Source organism: Odocoileus virginianus, chromosome 17 (genome assembly GCF_023699985.2).
Source record: "Odocoileus virginianus isolate 20LAN1187 ecotype Illinois chromosome 17, Ovbor_1.2, whole genome shotgun sequence".
Classification (NCBI taxonomy): domain Eukaryota; kingdom Metazoa; phylum Chordata; class Mammalia; order Artiodactyla; family Cervidae; genus Odocoileus; species Odocoileus virginianus.
The window spans coordinates 28970399-28982829 of record NC_069690.1 but is presented as its reverse complement, the minus strand read 5'-3'; the positions used below and the strand labels follow the sequence as shown (position 1 = coordinate 28982829).

The 12431-nt window shown below is 42.8% G+C and overlaps 1 protein-coding gene across 6 annotated transcripts in view; it reads right to left on the bottom strand.

Moving 5' to 3' along the window:
- DNAH9 (dynein axonemal heavy chain 9) overlaps positions 1 to 12431 on the bottom strand; it is a 281176-nt gene that overhangs the window by 170330 nt on the left and 98415 nt on the right. For all 6 annotated transcript variants that reach the window (XM_070479111.1, XM_070479112.1, XM_070479113.1 and 3 more), the window contains 2 exons: positions 3457 to 3613; positions 688 to 792 (listed from right to left, as the gene is read on the bottom strand). In XM_070479111.1, coding sequence (XP_070335212.1) covers positions 688 to 792; positions 3457 to 3613 — 262 coding nt within the window. The remainder of the gene's footprint in view (positions 1 to 687; positions 793 to 3456; positions 3614 to 12431) is intronic.

Sequence of the window (12431 nt, the reverse complement as noted above, 5' to 3'; positions counted from 1 at the left end):
GGTACTATTATTAACCCCCTTTACAGATGTGGAATTTGAGATATGGACTTGCCCAAGGGCACATGGCTAATAAGTGGCAGGACCAGAAGTGAACATTGGCAGTGTGGTTTCAGAGCCGACACACATAACCACTTCTCCCCCGCCTTGTCTGGCTAACTCTACAAGAACCTGCTTCTTTTACAATCCCAACTGTATGTGGAACTTGGTCATACAATCTCTGGAGCCCAAGACGAACTGTCTGCTGACTTTGGTCTGTCTGTCTCTCACTGCTTCCCTTTCATCCCCTGGCTCCTTGCAGGGGCACATGGAGACAGCCTGTTGGTAACCTCTAGTACCAGCTGCTGCATCGGGACACCACAGATGTGAGTATTCATGAGAGCAGTTCTGTGCCTTTTCTAAGGAGCTGGACTCTGCCCTCTTGTTGAGCCTTTCCTCATCCCCAAGAAACAGGTGCATGGATGTTCGTTCTTCCCATCTTACAGAGGAGGAAATGGAGACTCATGCCAGCATACGGATTCCCTTTGGTAGAGGCCTGTAGATACCCTGTCCTGCTCCCAGGCCTGTTTTAAGCAGATGGAGAAAATGCAACAGGGGAAGGGTGAGGAGAGGGTGAAAACAAGAAGATGCAGAAGTCCTCAGTGCTTGTCATGAAGACCACACGCTCCCATCAACTTTTGCCCCCCATACCTGCACCGCCACCACGGACAAGACCTCCACAGAGATCCGATTGAACTCATCAAAACAGCCCCAGGCACCAGTCTGAGCAAGGCCCTTGTAGATGTTGCCGCAAGACTGCAGAGAGATGTACAGAGATTAAATTACCATCCATGCTAGGCTTACCATTACATGTGGAAGTATTGATAATTTTCTATCCCCTTTATTATAGAACTCCTGGTTCCCTAAAGACCACTGGTTAGCAACTGGTCAATCCTAAAGGAAATCAATCCTGAATATTTATTGGGAGGACTGATGCTGAAGCTGAAGCTCCAATACTTTGGCCATCTGATGGGAAGAGCCAACTCATTGGGAAAGACTCTGATGCTGCAAAGATTGAAGGCAAGAGGAGAAGGGGACAACAGAGGAAGAGATGGTTGGATGGCATTGTCGACTTAATTGACATGAGTTTGAGCAAACTCCAGGAGATGGTGAAGGACAGGGAAGCCTGGCGTGCTGCAGTCCATGGGGTCACAAAGTGTTGGATATGACTTAGCCACTGAACAACAACAACAACTATTGCATATATCTAATCTATCTATCTCTCCGCATGCATGCTAAGTCGCTTCAGTCATGTCCGACTCTTTGCGGCCCCATGGACTGTAGCCTGCCAGGCTTCTCTGTCCATGGGATTCTCCAGGCAAGGATACTAGAGTGTGTTGCCATGCCCTCCTCCAGGGATCTTCCCCACCCAGGGATGGAACCCACGTCTCTTACATCTCTGCATTGGCAGGCGGCTTCTTTACCACTAGTGCCAACTGGGAAGCACCAATCTCTCTATCACTCATTTAGCTATTTATATATCAATCAATCATCTATCTATCCATCTCCATTCATCCATCTGCCTACCCCTCCATTCCTCTATCTGAATAGCTGAACAAGAATGGGAAGAGGAGGCTTGACAGTGCTTAGTGAGGCTGTTTAGTTACAAAGGATGTCTGGGGTCCAGGAAGCGGTCACCTTACCTTTGCTGTGTCCCACTACAGCTATACTTACTGTTCTTACTCTGATCTGTGTCTGGACTAGATACACATGGCTGAACTTTCACACAGTTCAAACAAATTGAGGGTAGACTCATCCTCTGATCCTGTACTCTTAGAGGAATTGGTGGGGTCAGGGCTCACTAATCAAGTTTTGAAAGGATTGAGTGAAATGACTGCAGTGACCTCTGGTCATGGGGTCAACTCATCTCTTCCTATTTCCCATGTTAGGTGTGATTTTAAGAAATCTGCCTTTTCTTCTTCAGTCAATATCTCAGGTCTTCCACATCTAAATGTGTATGTCCTCCATAATGTTCCTCTTGGGAGAATATACTTATCTCAGAAATGCTGCCATTACTTAACTCTAGAAGCATCTAGAAACTTTAATCTTAAAGCTTAGCTTGTTTCTTTAGAGGGGGAAAAATATTTCTTCTTCCAGCCTGGCTTAAAGAGAAACATTATCTTTATGCATTCATAAATAAAGGCAACCATATTAAAATTTAGTGTGGAGACTATGGGAGCACAGCTATTTTAGGCCTGAATCCTCATTTTGTCTGTTTTCTATGAGAAAACATGGTGCTATAGGATTCTGCAACTCTGTGCAGCAAAATTTTATATACAAGAGAAATGATTAAAGTTGCAGCAGATCAATCTCATTTCAAGAGTTCTGTATGGGGTAACTGCAAGTGCTATCTTGCAATCTCTAAAACTATTTTTAAATTAAATTTATTTTGCAATCAATATATCATTTATACCTATAAATATTTGATCTATTTAATGTAATTGTTTTCTTTTTCCACCCTAAATTTATTTACATGCCATCCTATTTTCAAAAGGGACTTATGGCAGTCTACAAAAATATATACAATAAAAAAACTAAAAATGAGACAGTGAGATAATTATTATGCTTTTATAACTAAGAATCTATATAAGGTCTAACTGTGAGCAGAATGTTGCTAAGAGGTGACCTAATGGGTGTCTAGTTTCCCTTGCCTTTCTTTACGACACAGCACCTGGAATATATTTGTTATTAAAATAATGTAAAAATGACGAGTGCCTGAATGAAGAATATTAGCCTTACACTTGCCTTTTATGTATCTCTTGCTAGGAACAGAGGTTACTGTGGCTTCCCTGGTGGTCCACGGGTTAAGATTCCGTTTTCCAATGCAGGGGACAGGAGTTCCATCTCTAGTCAGGGAACTGAGATCCCGCATGCTGCGTGCAACAGCAGGAAGAAAAGCCCATGTGCTGCAACTGAGACCCAGCACAGCCAAAAATTTAAAAAAAAAAAAAAAAAAAAAGAATCGAGGTTACTCTAGTCTGTCTTGAGAAGCCAAATCTGCCTTTGCAGAGTATTGTGCCCTTGTGGAAATTCTAGAAAAATGCCCACTTTTACAGAAGAGCACATCTATGGCTTTTATATGAAGACTTCAATATCAACCACTTATCAGCCTTTCTGTGGCTCTGGGTCAAGGAGTGAATTTAGCCCTTTGGAGATATGTTCAGCTTCCTCATTTTACAAATGATGGAAGGAAGGTCCCAGAGGGGAAGTCACCCATCTGTGGCTGCTGCAAAGCTCACTAGTGGAAGTGGATTCCATGGTGGTGAGGTTTAACAGGAGGCCAATCAGCTCCCAGGGCCAAGGATCCCCATGTCTCCTGTGAAGAAGCAGAGACCTCCTGGTCTGGGTCTCTGAGCTTGGCCAGAGTGGCATGGATAACGCTGATCGATGGTTTGGGCCCCCGCGAGGCTGGGCCTGTACCTTGTAATCCATCTGCTCGGAGCAGTTGAACACGTAGACCATGACGCCCAGCGCTCGGCCCAGGTCCTTGGTGGTTTCTGTCTTGCCTGTGCCCGCAGGCCCTGCCGGAGCCCCGCTCATGGTCAGGTGCAGAGACTGGGTGAGGGTGACGTAACACCTGCCACACACAGGAAGGCGGAGAAGGTTGGGGCCCAGTGAGGCAGGGCTGAGGTTCAAGGCCACAAGAGGCTCGACACAGCTTCTGGAAAGGAAAGCCCAGGTCCCACCAGTCTGTTCCCCTCTGTGCTGCGGGAAGAGGTTTCTAAAAGGCACCTTCCTGACTGTCTTGATCTTGCCCTCGCTTATTTCTCTAGCTCACTTCTCACTGTCCTCCCCACCTCCCCAGCCCAAGTACTCTTTAAGTTCATTTGTGAAGAGGTATTCTCACTTGCTCAGCGCTATGGTCTGAATGTTAGTGTCTCTGCTAAATCCATATGTTGAAGTCTTAACCCCCCAAAGATTGTGGTATTGGGAGGCAGGGTTTTCGGGAGATGACTAGGTCAGGAAGGTGGAGTCCTCATGAATGGACTTCATGCTTTATTAAAGGGATCCCGAACAATCCTTTGTCCCTTCTACCATGTGCATACAAGTCCCCGTGTCCCTGTCCTTTAAGATAAATGACTTTTGCTTTAGTCTCCTAGGTCTCCCCCTGAACCTCAAAAAGCTGACTCAAGAGTTAATGACAAGGGACTTCCCTGGTGGTCCAGTGGCTAAGACTCCGTGCTCCCAAAGCAGGGCGCCCGAGTTCCATCCCTGGTCAGGGAACTAGATCCCACATGCTGCAACTAAGAGTTCAAATGCCCAAACTAAAAGATCCTGCAAAGACTTATGCAGGAATGTTCAAAGCAGCAATATTTATAATAAGAAACTGGAAACAACTCAGGTGTCCATCAACCATGAATGAACAAACAAAATGCAATGTATCTATGCAATGGAATGCTATTTAACAAAGTAGTGGAATTAAGTACTGACACATACAACATGGATGAACCTTAAGAACATTAAAATGAAGGAAGTCAGACGCAAAAGATCCCATACTATTCCATTTGTGAAATGTCTGGAAGACACAGAGATAGCACATCAGTATCTATGCAATGGAATGCTATGTAACAAAGTAGTGGAATTAAGTACTGACACATACAACATGGATGAGCCTTAAGAACATTAAAATGAAGGAAGTCAGACGCAAAAGATCCCATACTATTCCATTTGTGAAATGTCTGGAAGACACAGAGATAGCACATCAGTGGCTGCCTAGGAAGGGTGATGGGAGTGAGGTCTGACTGCAAACAGGACGACAGCAATATTCTAAAGCTAAATTGTGATCACGGCTGCACACATCGAAGAATTTACTAGAAATTATTGATTTGTACACTTGTAATGGGTGAACTTAAAGACATGTAAATTGCATCTCAACAAAGCTTTTAAAACTGTGGCACTGGCTTTTTTAATACCTGAAAATCAATACAGAAGCTCTCAACCTGCAGTTTAGATGGGGAGGGGCCGTCTGAGGAAGGGGGTGTCTCCGAAATGAATTCTTTGGTTCTGAACCTGATGCTAGAGTTGACTGGAATCTCTGACTTAACACTTTTATCACCAGATGGTGACTGCACCTCCACTGCCACCAAAATTGCTTTGAAAAGATTTGGAGTTCCTGAATTCTCCTTTAATTCAGTGTGAAATTCCCATAGCTACTTCAGCCCTTGACAAAGAAACCCAGGAAAGCAGTTTGCCCAGGTGGAGAGAATATGCAGAATTGCTATTCCGCCTGGAGTTCTCCTGTGTAATGGGGTGAGGAGGGGATGGGCTGGATGACTTTAACCCTGGGGAGCTGAGTTTAGGCAGCTGCATCACTGTTTCCTGTGAACTAAGCTCATGTTGCCGTTCTGTTGTTGCTTAGTTACCAAGTCACGTCCAACCCTTTGTGACCCCATGGACTGTGGCCCTCCAGGTTCCTCTGTCCATGGGATTCCCCAGGCAAGAATACAGGAATTAGGTTGTCGTTTCCTTCTCCAGAGGATCTTCCCGACCCACGACTCAAGCTCATGTCTTCAGCACTGCAGATTTTTTTACCTCTGAGTCACGGGGGAGCCCTACAGCTGCCGATCTGTGAGGTGGGCCAGAAGGTGAAGTGAGACAGAAAGTAAAAGTGTTTATTTTGGAGTCGTGTCCGACCCTTTGTGACCCCATGGACTGTGGCCCGCCAGGCTCCTCTGTCCATGGGATTCTCCAGGCGAGAATACTGGAGTGGGTTGCCATGCTCTCCCCTCCAGGGAATCTTCCTGACCCAGGGGCCCAACCCAAGTCTCCTGCACCGCAGGCAGATTCTCTACTGACTGAGCCACCAGGGAAGGCAAGTCAGGGTTAAGGTGAAAAGCCAGGTCCCACCTCACCTTCCTCAGTCACTGTGGTCACTTGGCAATGCTTCTCTCCAGCCCTGATAGCTACATCTTCAGAGCTCTATGTGCAGCCTTAACCAAACCTGTGCTCTTAGGCTGAGCTCTGCCTCCACACTGGCCCCAAGACCTTCCATCTCTGCCAGTCTCCGGCTTCTCCCAGACCTTTGAGGGCCTGCTGTAGCCCTGAGCACCCCCAGAATGAAAGGCAACTGCCTTGACAGGGGAATCCTGGCCCCCAGCCAACTCTCCCACCCTTTTACTGTCCCACGGCGGCCTCTTCTGCTCAGCTGGGGGGCAACTCAGACCTCATCTCGCTGCAGCAGCAAATCTCTCAAGGGATCTGAGAGCCCAGAAGAACAAGGTTTCACAAAAATAGAATTCTCATAGGAAACTCAAGAATCTCCCCAAAGAAATACTCAGATCTGGGTGTCAATCTCTTTTTGAGCATCTACTGAGTTTCTGAGTATCTCTAGAAGAAGCACTTGGGGGGAAATGCCAAAATACATACATACATACGTTTGTGTGTGTGTGCATGTATATATATATATATATATATAGGCAATTGCTCATATATATTATGGCAACATAATATAATATATATTACAATATATAGGGGAGAAGCTAAGATGGCGGAGGAATAGGATGGGGAGACCACTTTCTCCCCTACAAATTCATCAAAAGAACATTTGAACGCTGACCAAACTTCACAAAACAACTTCTGACAGCTAGCAGAAGATATCAGGCGCGCAGAAAAGCAGCCCATCGTCTCAAAATGAGGTAGGACAAAATATAAAAGATAAAAAGAGAGACAAAAGAGCTAGGGATGGAGACCCGTCCCGGGAAGGGAGACGTAATAGAGGAAGTTTCCAAACACCAGGAAACCCTCTCACTGGCGGGTCTGGGGGAAGTTTTCGAATCTCAGAGGGCAACCTAACTGGGAGGAAAAATATATTACAATATATAATATAATATATAATATAATTACATATATAATTGCCCATAATAACAGGAACTCTGGAGCTGGAAGGAATTTCTGAGATCAACTAATCCAATCCCCTCAAATCACAGATGGATAGATTGAGATTTGTGTGTCTCCCAGACGGCTCAGTAGTAAAGAACCCACCTACAAATGCAGGAAACACAGGAGACATGGGTTTGATCCCTGGGTCTGGAAGATTCCCCCAGAGGAGGAAATGACAACCCACTCCAGTATTCTTGCCTGGAGAATCCCATGGACAGAAGAGCCTGGTGGGCTGCAGTCTGTGGGGTCACAAGAGTCGGACATGAGTGAGCAGGCACACACAAAGCAAAGAGACTGAGGTTAAGGGAGGGAAGGTGGGCTGCCTAAGGAGTTCTTGTAACCAAGGCAGGTGCAGTGGGCCTGTAGCTCGGGCCATGAGGAAACACAGGAAAGGAAGGAGTATTCCTCTCCTCTATGTGTGTTGGGGAGGGCGGGGGTCGGGGGAGTGGCGCTGGCATTACGGTTGGGCCACTGAGCCAGCAGGATGTCCTATTCTTCGGGACACACACTCCTCCTCCAAGATTCTGTCTGCGGTCTTGTTAGACTGTCCATCTCTTTAAATGTCTAAGTCGCTGCTTCAATCTGCTCCTGTTTCCTACTGAGAGGGCAGATCATGCTGTTGTGGTTCGAGGCAAGGACTCAGGAGTCAGACACACTAACTTCAAAGCTTGCCTCTACTACAAAGCCTTTGTGAAATCCGCCCAGGTTAATAAACTTTGGTGCCTTTGAAAAAATGTGTCATTGGCGGTCTATCACACAGGATTTTCTTTGCACAAAGGAATTTAGATAGATGTGCTCTCTCAAAAACAACAGAAGAGACTTCCCTGGTGGCCTAGTAGATTAAGACTTTGCCTTTCAAAGCAAGAGGGCATGAGTTTGCTCCCTGGTCAGAGTTGAGATCCTACATGTTTCGTGGCCAAAACACCAAAACATAAAAAACTGGAAGTGATATTGTAAGAAATTCAATAAAGACTTTAAAAATGGTCCACATTTGAAAAAAAAAACTTTAAAATAAACAAAAATAAAACAACTGCAATTATGAAAATGGCAAGGAATCACTGACTAACCCCAACATGAATATGCATTAATTTAATTTGATTGCTTATCTGGAAGACAGATTTTTAATGTTAGAAGAGATCTCAGAGTCTTGGCTCTTTAACCATGCCATTAAACCCTGTCTTCCATTAAACCCTTCAAATACTATCATGCAGCCTTGTCTTCCAGCAAGACATGGTTTATTATTTCCGAAGCTGGCCCCTTCCACCCTGGGTTGGTTCTAGTTGTTTGAAAGGCCTTCCTAGTATTGAGCTAATTGTTTACTTTCTTTGGTCTACTGGTTTTGTTTTTATCTGACCCACCAGGCTCTTGTAAGGACTAGATGAGACAAGAGATAAGACAATGCCTTGGAAAGTAGAAAGCTGATCCACTTTCAAGGTATTATCTGTTAAGATAATAAATACAGGAAATGTAGCTTTCCCTTTTCTTTTTTTTTTTTTTTTTTTGATACAGTCATTCAAATGGCAGATTTAAGAAAATATCAAAGGTGCTGTATCTTGATTTCAGCTATGAATAGACTTGAGGCTATTCTAGCCATGTGGTTTAGCTAATCTTAGAGTTGGTGAAATCATAGTTGATTTTATTCATTTCCTATTGCTACACACACACACATACACACACAGAGGCTTTAAAAAAAAACCCACCCATTTATAATCTCATTTCTATACATAGGAATCCAGGTGGCACCTCTACTGATGGTCTCACAGGGTCAAAAATCAAGGAACCAGTTGACTGGACTCTTATCTAGACCCTCTTGGGGAAGACCTGCTTCCAGTCTCATTTGAATTCTTGGCCGAATTAAGCTTTACCAATTGCAGGACTGAGGTCCTTGATGGAATGTTTTAAAGAATTTTTACTGCAAGGCAGTAGATGGGCAGAATAGGAGATAAATTTACAAAGACCAACTTTTTCCTATACACAACTGAATTTTGATGAGATTCTGTTTGTCAGGTTTTTCTTTTATGGACTATACTTTTGGTGTAACTAAGACATCTTTGCTTAATTTCATTCATCAGAATTAACAACATTTGCACTTCAAAAGATGCCATGAAGAAAATGAAAAGATAAGCAACAGGCTGGGATAAAATACTTGCAAACACATATGCAATATACCCAGAATATACAAAGAAGTCTGAGAACTCAGTTAAGAGTACAAACAGCTCAATCAAACAATAGACAAAAGATATGAACAGAAATTATGCCAAAGAATATATACAAATGACCAATGAGCACATGAAAATATGCTCAATATCATTATTACAGAAATACAAACTAAAACTCAAATGAGATCCTACTTCACATCCACTAGAATGGCTATAATAAATAAGACATAATAATAAATGTTGTCAAGGATGTGGAGAAATGGAAAGCCTTACACATTGCTGGTGGGGATATAAGACAATCAAGTTACTTCAGAAAATAATTTCTCAAAAAGTTAAACATAAAACTGCCATACCACCCAACAACTCCTCTCCTAGGTATTAACCCAAGAGAAAATGAAAACATATGTCCACACAAAGACTTGCAAGCAAATGTTCACAGAAACATTGTTTGTAATGGCCCCAAACTAAAAACTACCTAAGATAACTGGATAAGCAAAATATGTCATTATCTGTAAAATGGATTATTGTTCAGAGATAATAAGTAACAAATTACTGACATATATTTTATAAGGAAAAACCCCCAAACATCACATAAAATGAAACAAGCCAGACACAAGAGACCACATGCTGTAAGATTCCATTTATAAGAAATGTACAAAATAGGCAAATTTATAGAGACAGAAATAGATTAGTGACTGTGCAGGACTGTGGGTGGGAATGAGGATTAACTATAAATGGCCATGAGGGATCTTATTGAGGAGCATAAAAATGCTGCAATTGATTTATGGTGATGTTTACACTACTTGATAAAGTTACTAACAATCATTGAATTATACACTTGGATGGGTAAAATTTTTGACATAAAATAAAGCTCAATAAGTTGTTGTAAATATATATATATATATGTGTGTGTATATATATATATATATATATATATATATAATGAAAAAAAACCTTTATATAGGAATAAAAAATTTAAAACTCCCTAGAGGTAACGAAAAGAAACACTCAAATCTATATGAAGATATTTATAAACTTTTCTAAGAAACACAACTGAAGGTGTTGCAGGAAGGGGGACCCCTTCCAGGGCCTGAAACTGGACTCTTGTCTAATACTCGGAAATGAACTGTCTGAGGAGACACATGTGCTGACAGAACAAGAGGTTTCATTGGGAAAGGGCACCTGGGCGGAGAGCAGGAGGGTAAGGGAACCCCGGAGAACTGCTCTGCCACAACTCACAATCTTGGATTTTTGGTGATGGGATTAGTTTCAGGTTGTCCTTAGCCAAGCATTCTGACTCAGAGTCCTTCCTGGTGGTGCACGCCTTGTTTAGCCAAGATGGAGGCCAGAGAGGAGGATTCTGGGAGGTGGTCAGACATGTGGTGTCTCTTTTGGACCTGTCCTGAACTCTTCCGGTTGGTGGTAGCTTATTAGTTCTGTGTTCCTTACCAGGACTTCCTGTCATAATACAACTCATGCAAATGGTTACTCTGGTGCCTGGCCAGGGTGGGCGGTTTCAGTCAGTGTGGTTCCCCTAACAAAAGTATGAACAAAGAGAAATAGATCATATATTATAAAGATGTGAGGCCAAAATTAATTTGATGATTTTAAGGCTCACCAATTAAAACCTTAATCATTTATATTTTGGAACTTGACAAAATGATTAAAGCTCATTTGAAAGAAGAAAGGAAGAGCTTAAAAAAAAAAGGAAAATGCAAATAGATAATACCTTGCTATAAAAATATTACAACTCACAATAAAGCTGCAGTCCTTAAAGGGTACAGCATATAGATGGATTAACATAATGATGAAACAGAGTAAGAATCGATAGGCTGAGGCAACTTGATAGACTCAAAACTTTGAATAGGGTGATGGTTATAAGTATCTTTTCCCACTCAGTACACTGTCTTTTCATTTTGCTGATGGTTTCCTTCACGGTGCAACGGTTTTTAAAAGAATGAAATTTTGCCATTTGCAACAGCATGGATGGCACTGGAGGGTATAATGCTAAGTGAAGTTAAGTCAAACAGAAAAAGACAGATACTGTACATTTTCACTTATATGTAGAATCTAAAAAAATTAAGCGAATGAATATAACAAAACAGACAGATACACACAACAAACCAGTAGATATCAGTGGGAAGAGGTTTGAAGAGAGGAGTAATACAGTGGAAGGGGATTAAGACTTGTCTCTCTGGTATGTACAAAATAAATAAAATACAAGGATGTGATGTACAGCAAAGGGAATAGAACCAATATTGTATAACAACTTTTTTAAAATGTGTTTATTTATTTGGGCTTCCCTGGTGGCTCAGATGGTAAAGAATCCGCCTGCAATGCGGGACCGAGCACAGTACATTTATTTATTTACTTTATGGGAGTCTAATTGCTTTACAATGTTTCAGCTATGCAGCAAAATGAATCAGCTGTATGTGTATATATTTCCCCTCCCTCTTAAGCCTCCCTCCCACCCCACCCCCAATATTTTACAATAACGTTAAATGGAGTATCATCTATAAAAACACTGAATCATTGTGCTGTATACCCAAAACTAATATTACATTATAAATCAACTATGTTTCAATAAAAACTTGAACACAGAGGGTATCATTTTGCTGTGGTGTGTGCGCTCAGTCGTGTCTGACTCTTTGCAACCCCACGGACTGGAGCCCGCCAGGTTCTTCTGTCCATGGAATTTTCTGGGCAAGAATACAGAAGTGGGTTGCTATTTCCTTCTCCAGGGGATCTTCCTGGCCCAGGGATCGAAACTGTCTCTGGCCTCTCCTGCACTGGCAAATGGATTCTCTACCCCTAGTGCCGTCTGGGAAGACCATGACTTTGGTAATTGTGGCCTATTCAGAAAATCACCCTCAGACTCTTGCATCAATTATATCTTGCCCACTTACCTTCGTGCCTGAGAAATTAAGAGGTTCTGCCAAAGGATAAGCAGTTGACTAAGACAATCCTTCGGGTAGGGGGTTGTGTGTGAAGGTGAGGGAAAGGGAGTGAAGCGGGAGGAGATCCTCCAAAGATGAAGAGACAACCTAGGAGAACAGCTTTTGTTCAGCATGAAAAAGGATCACCATTGAGCCCTTCAACTTAGCATTGTGTTCAAGTCCTGGGACCGCAGCTGAGCCATTGTACCTACTTATACATTCTGGTCCCAACCAGGCAGTGGGACGTTCTGAAGAAACAGGCATAATCAGTCGGATGTATAGCAATGTGGTTGTGCCTTTAATGAATGTGCAGAGGCTGTGCGGATCAATTGTCCATTTGATTAATTCCTCTGGCAGGAGAGAATTAAATGTACTTAAGCGATACACCAGCAAAAGCTCAATGCTCTTTAAAATGCAATTT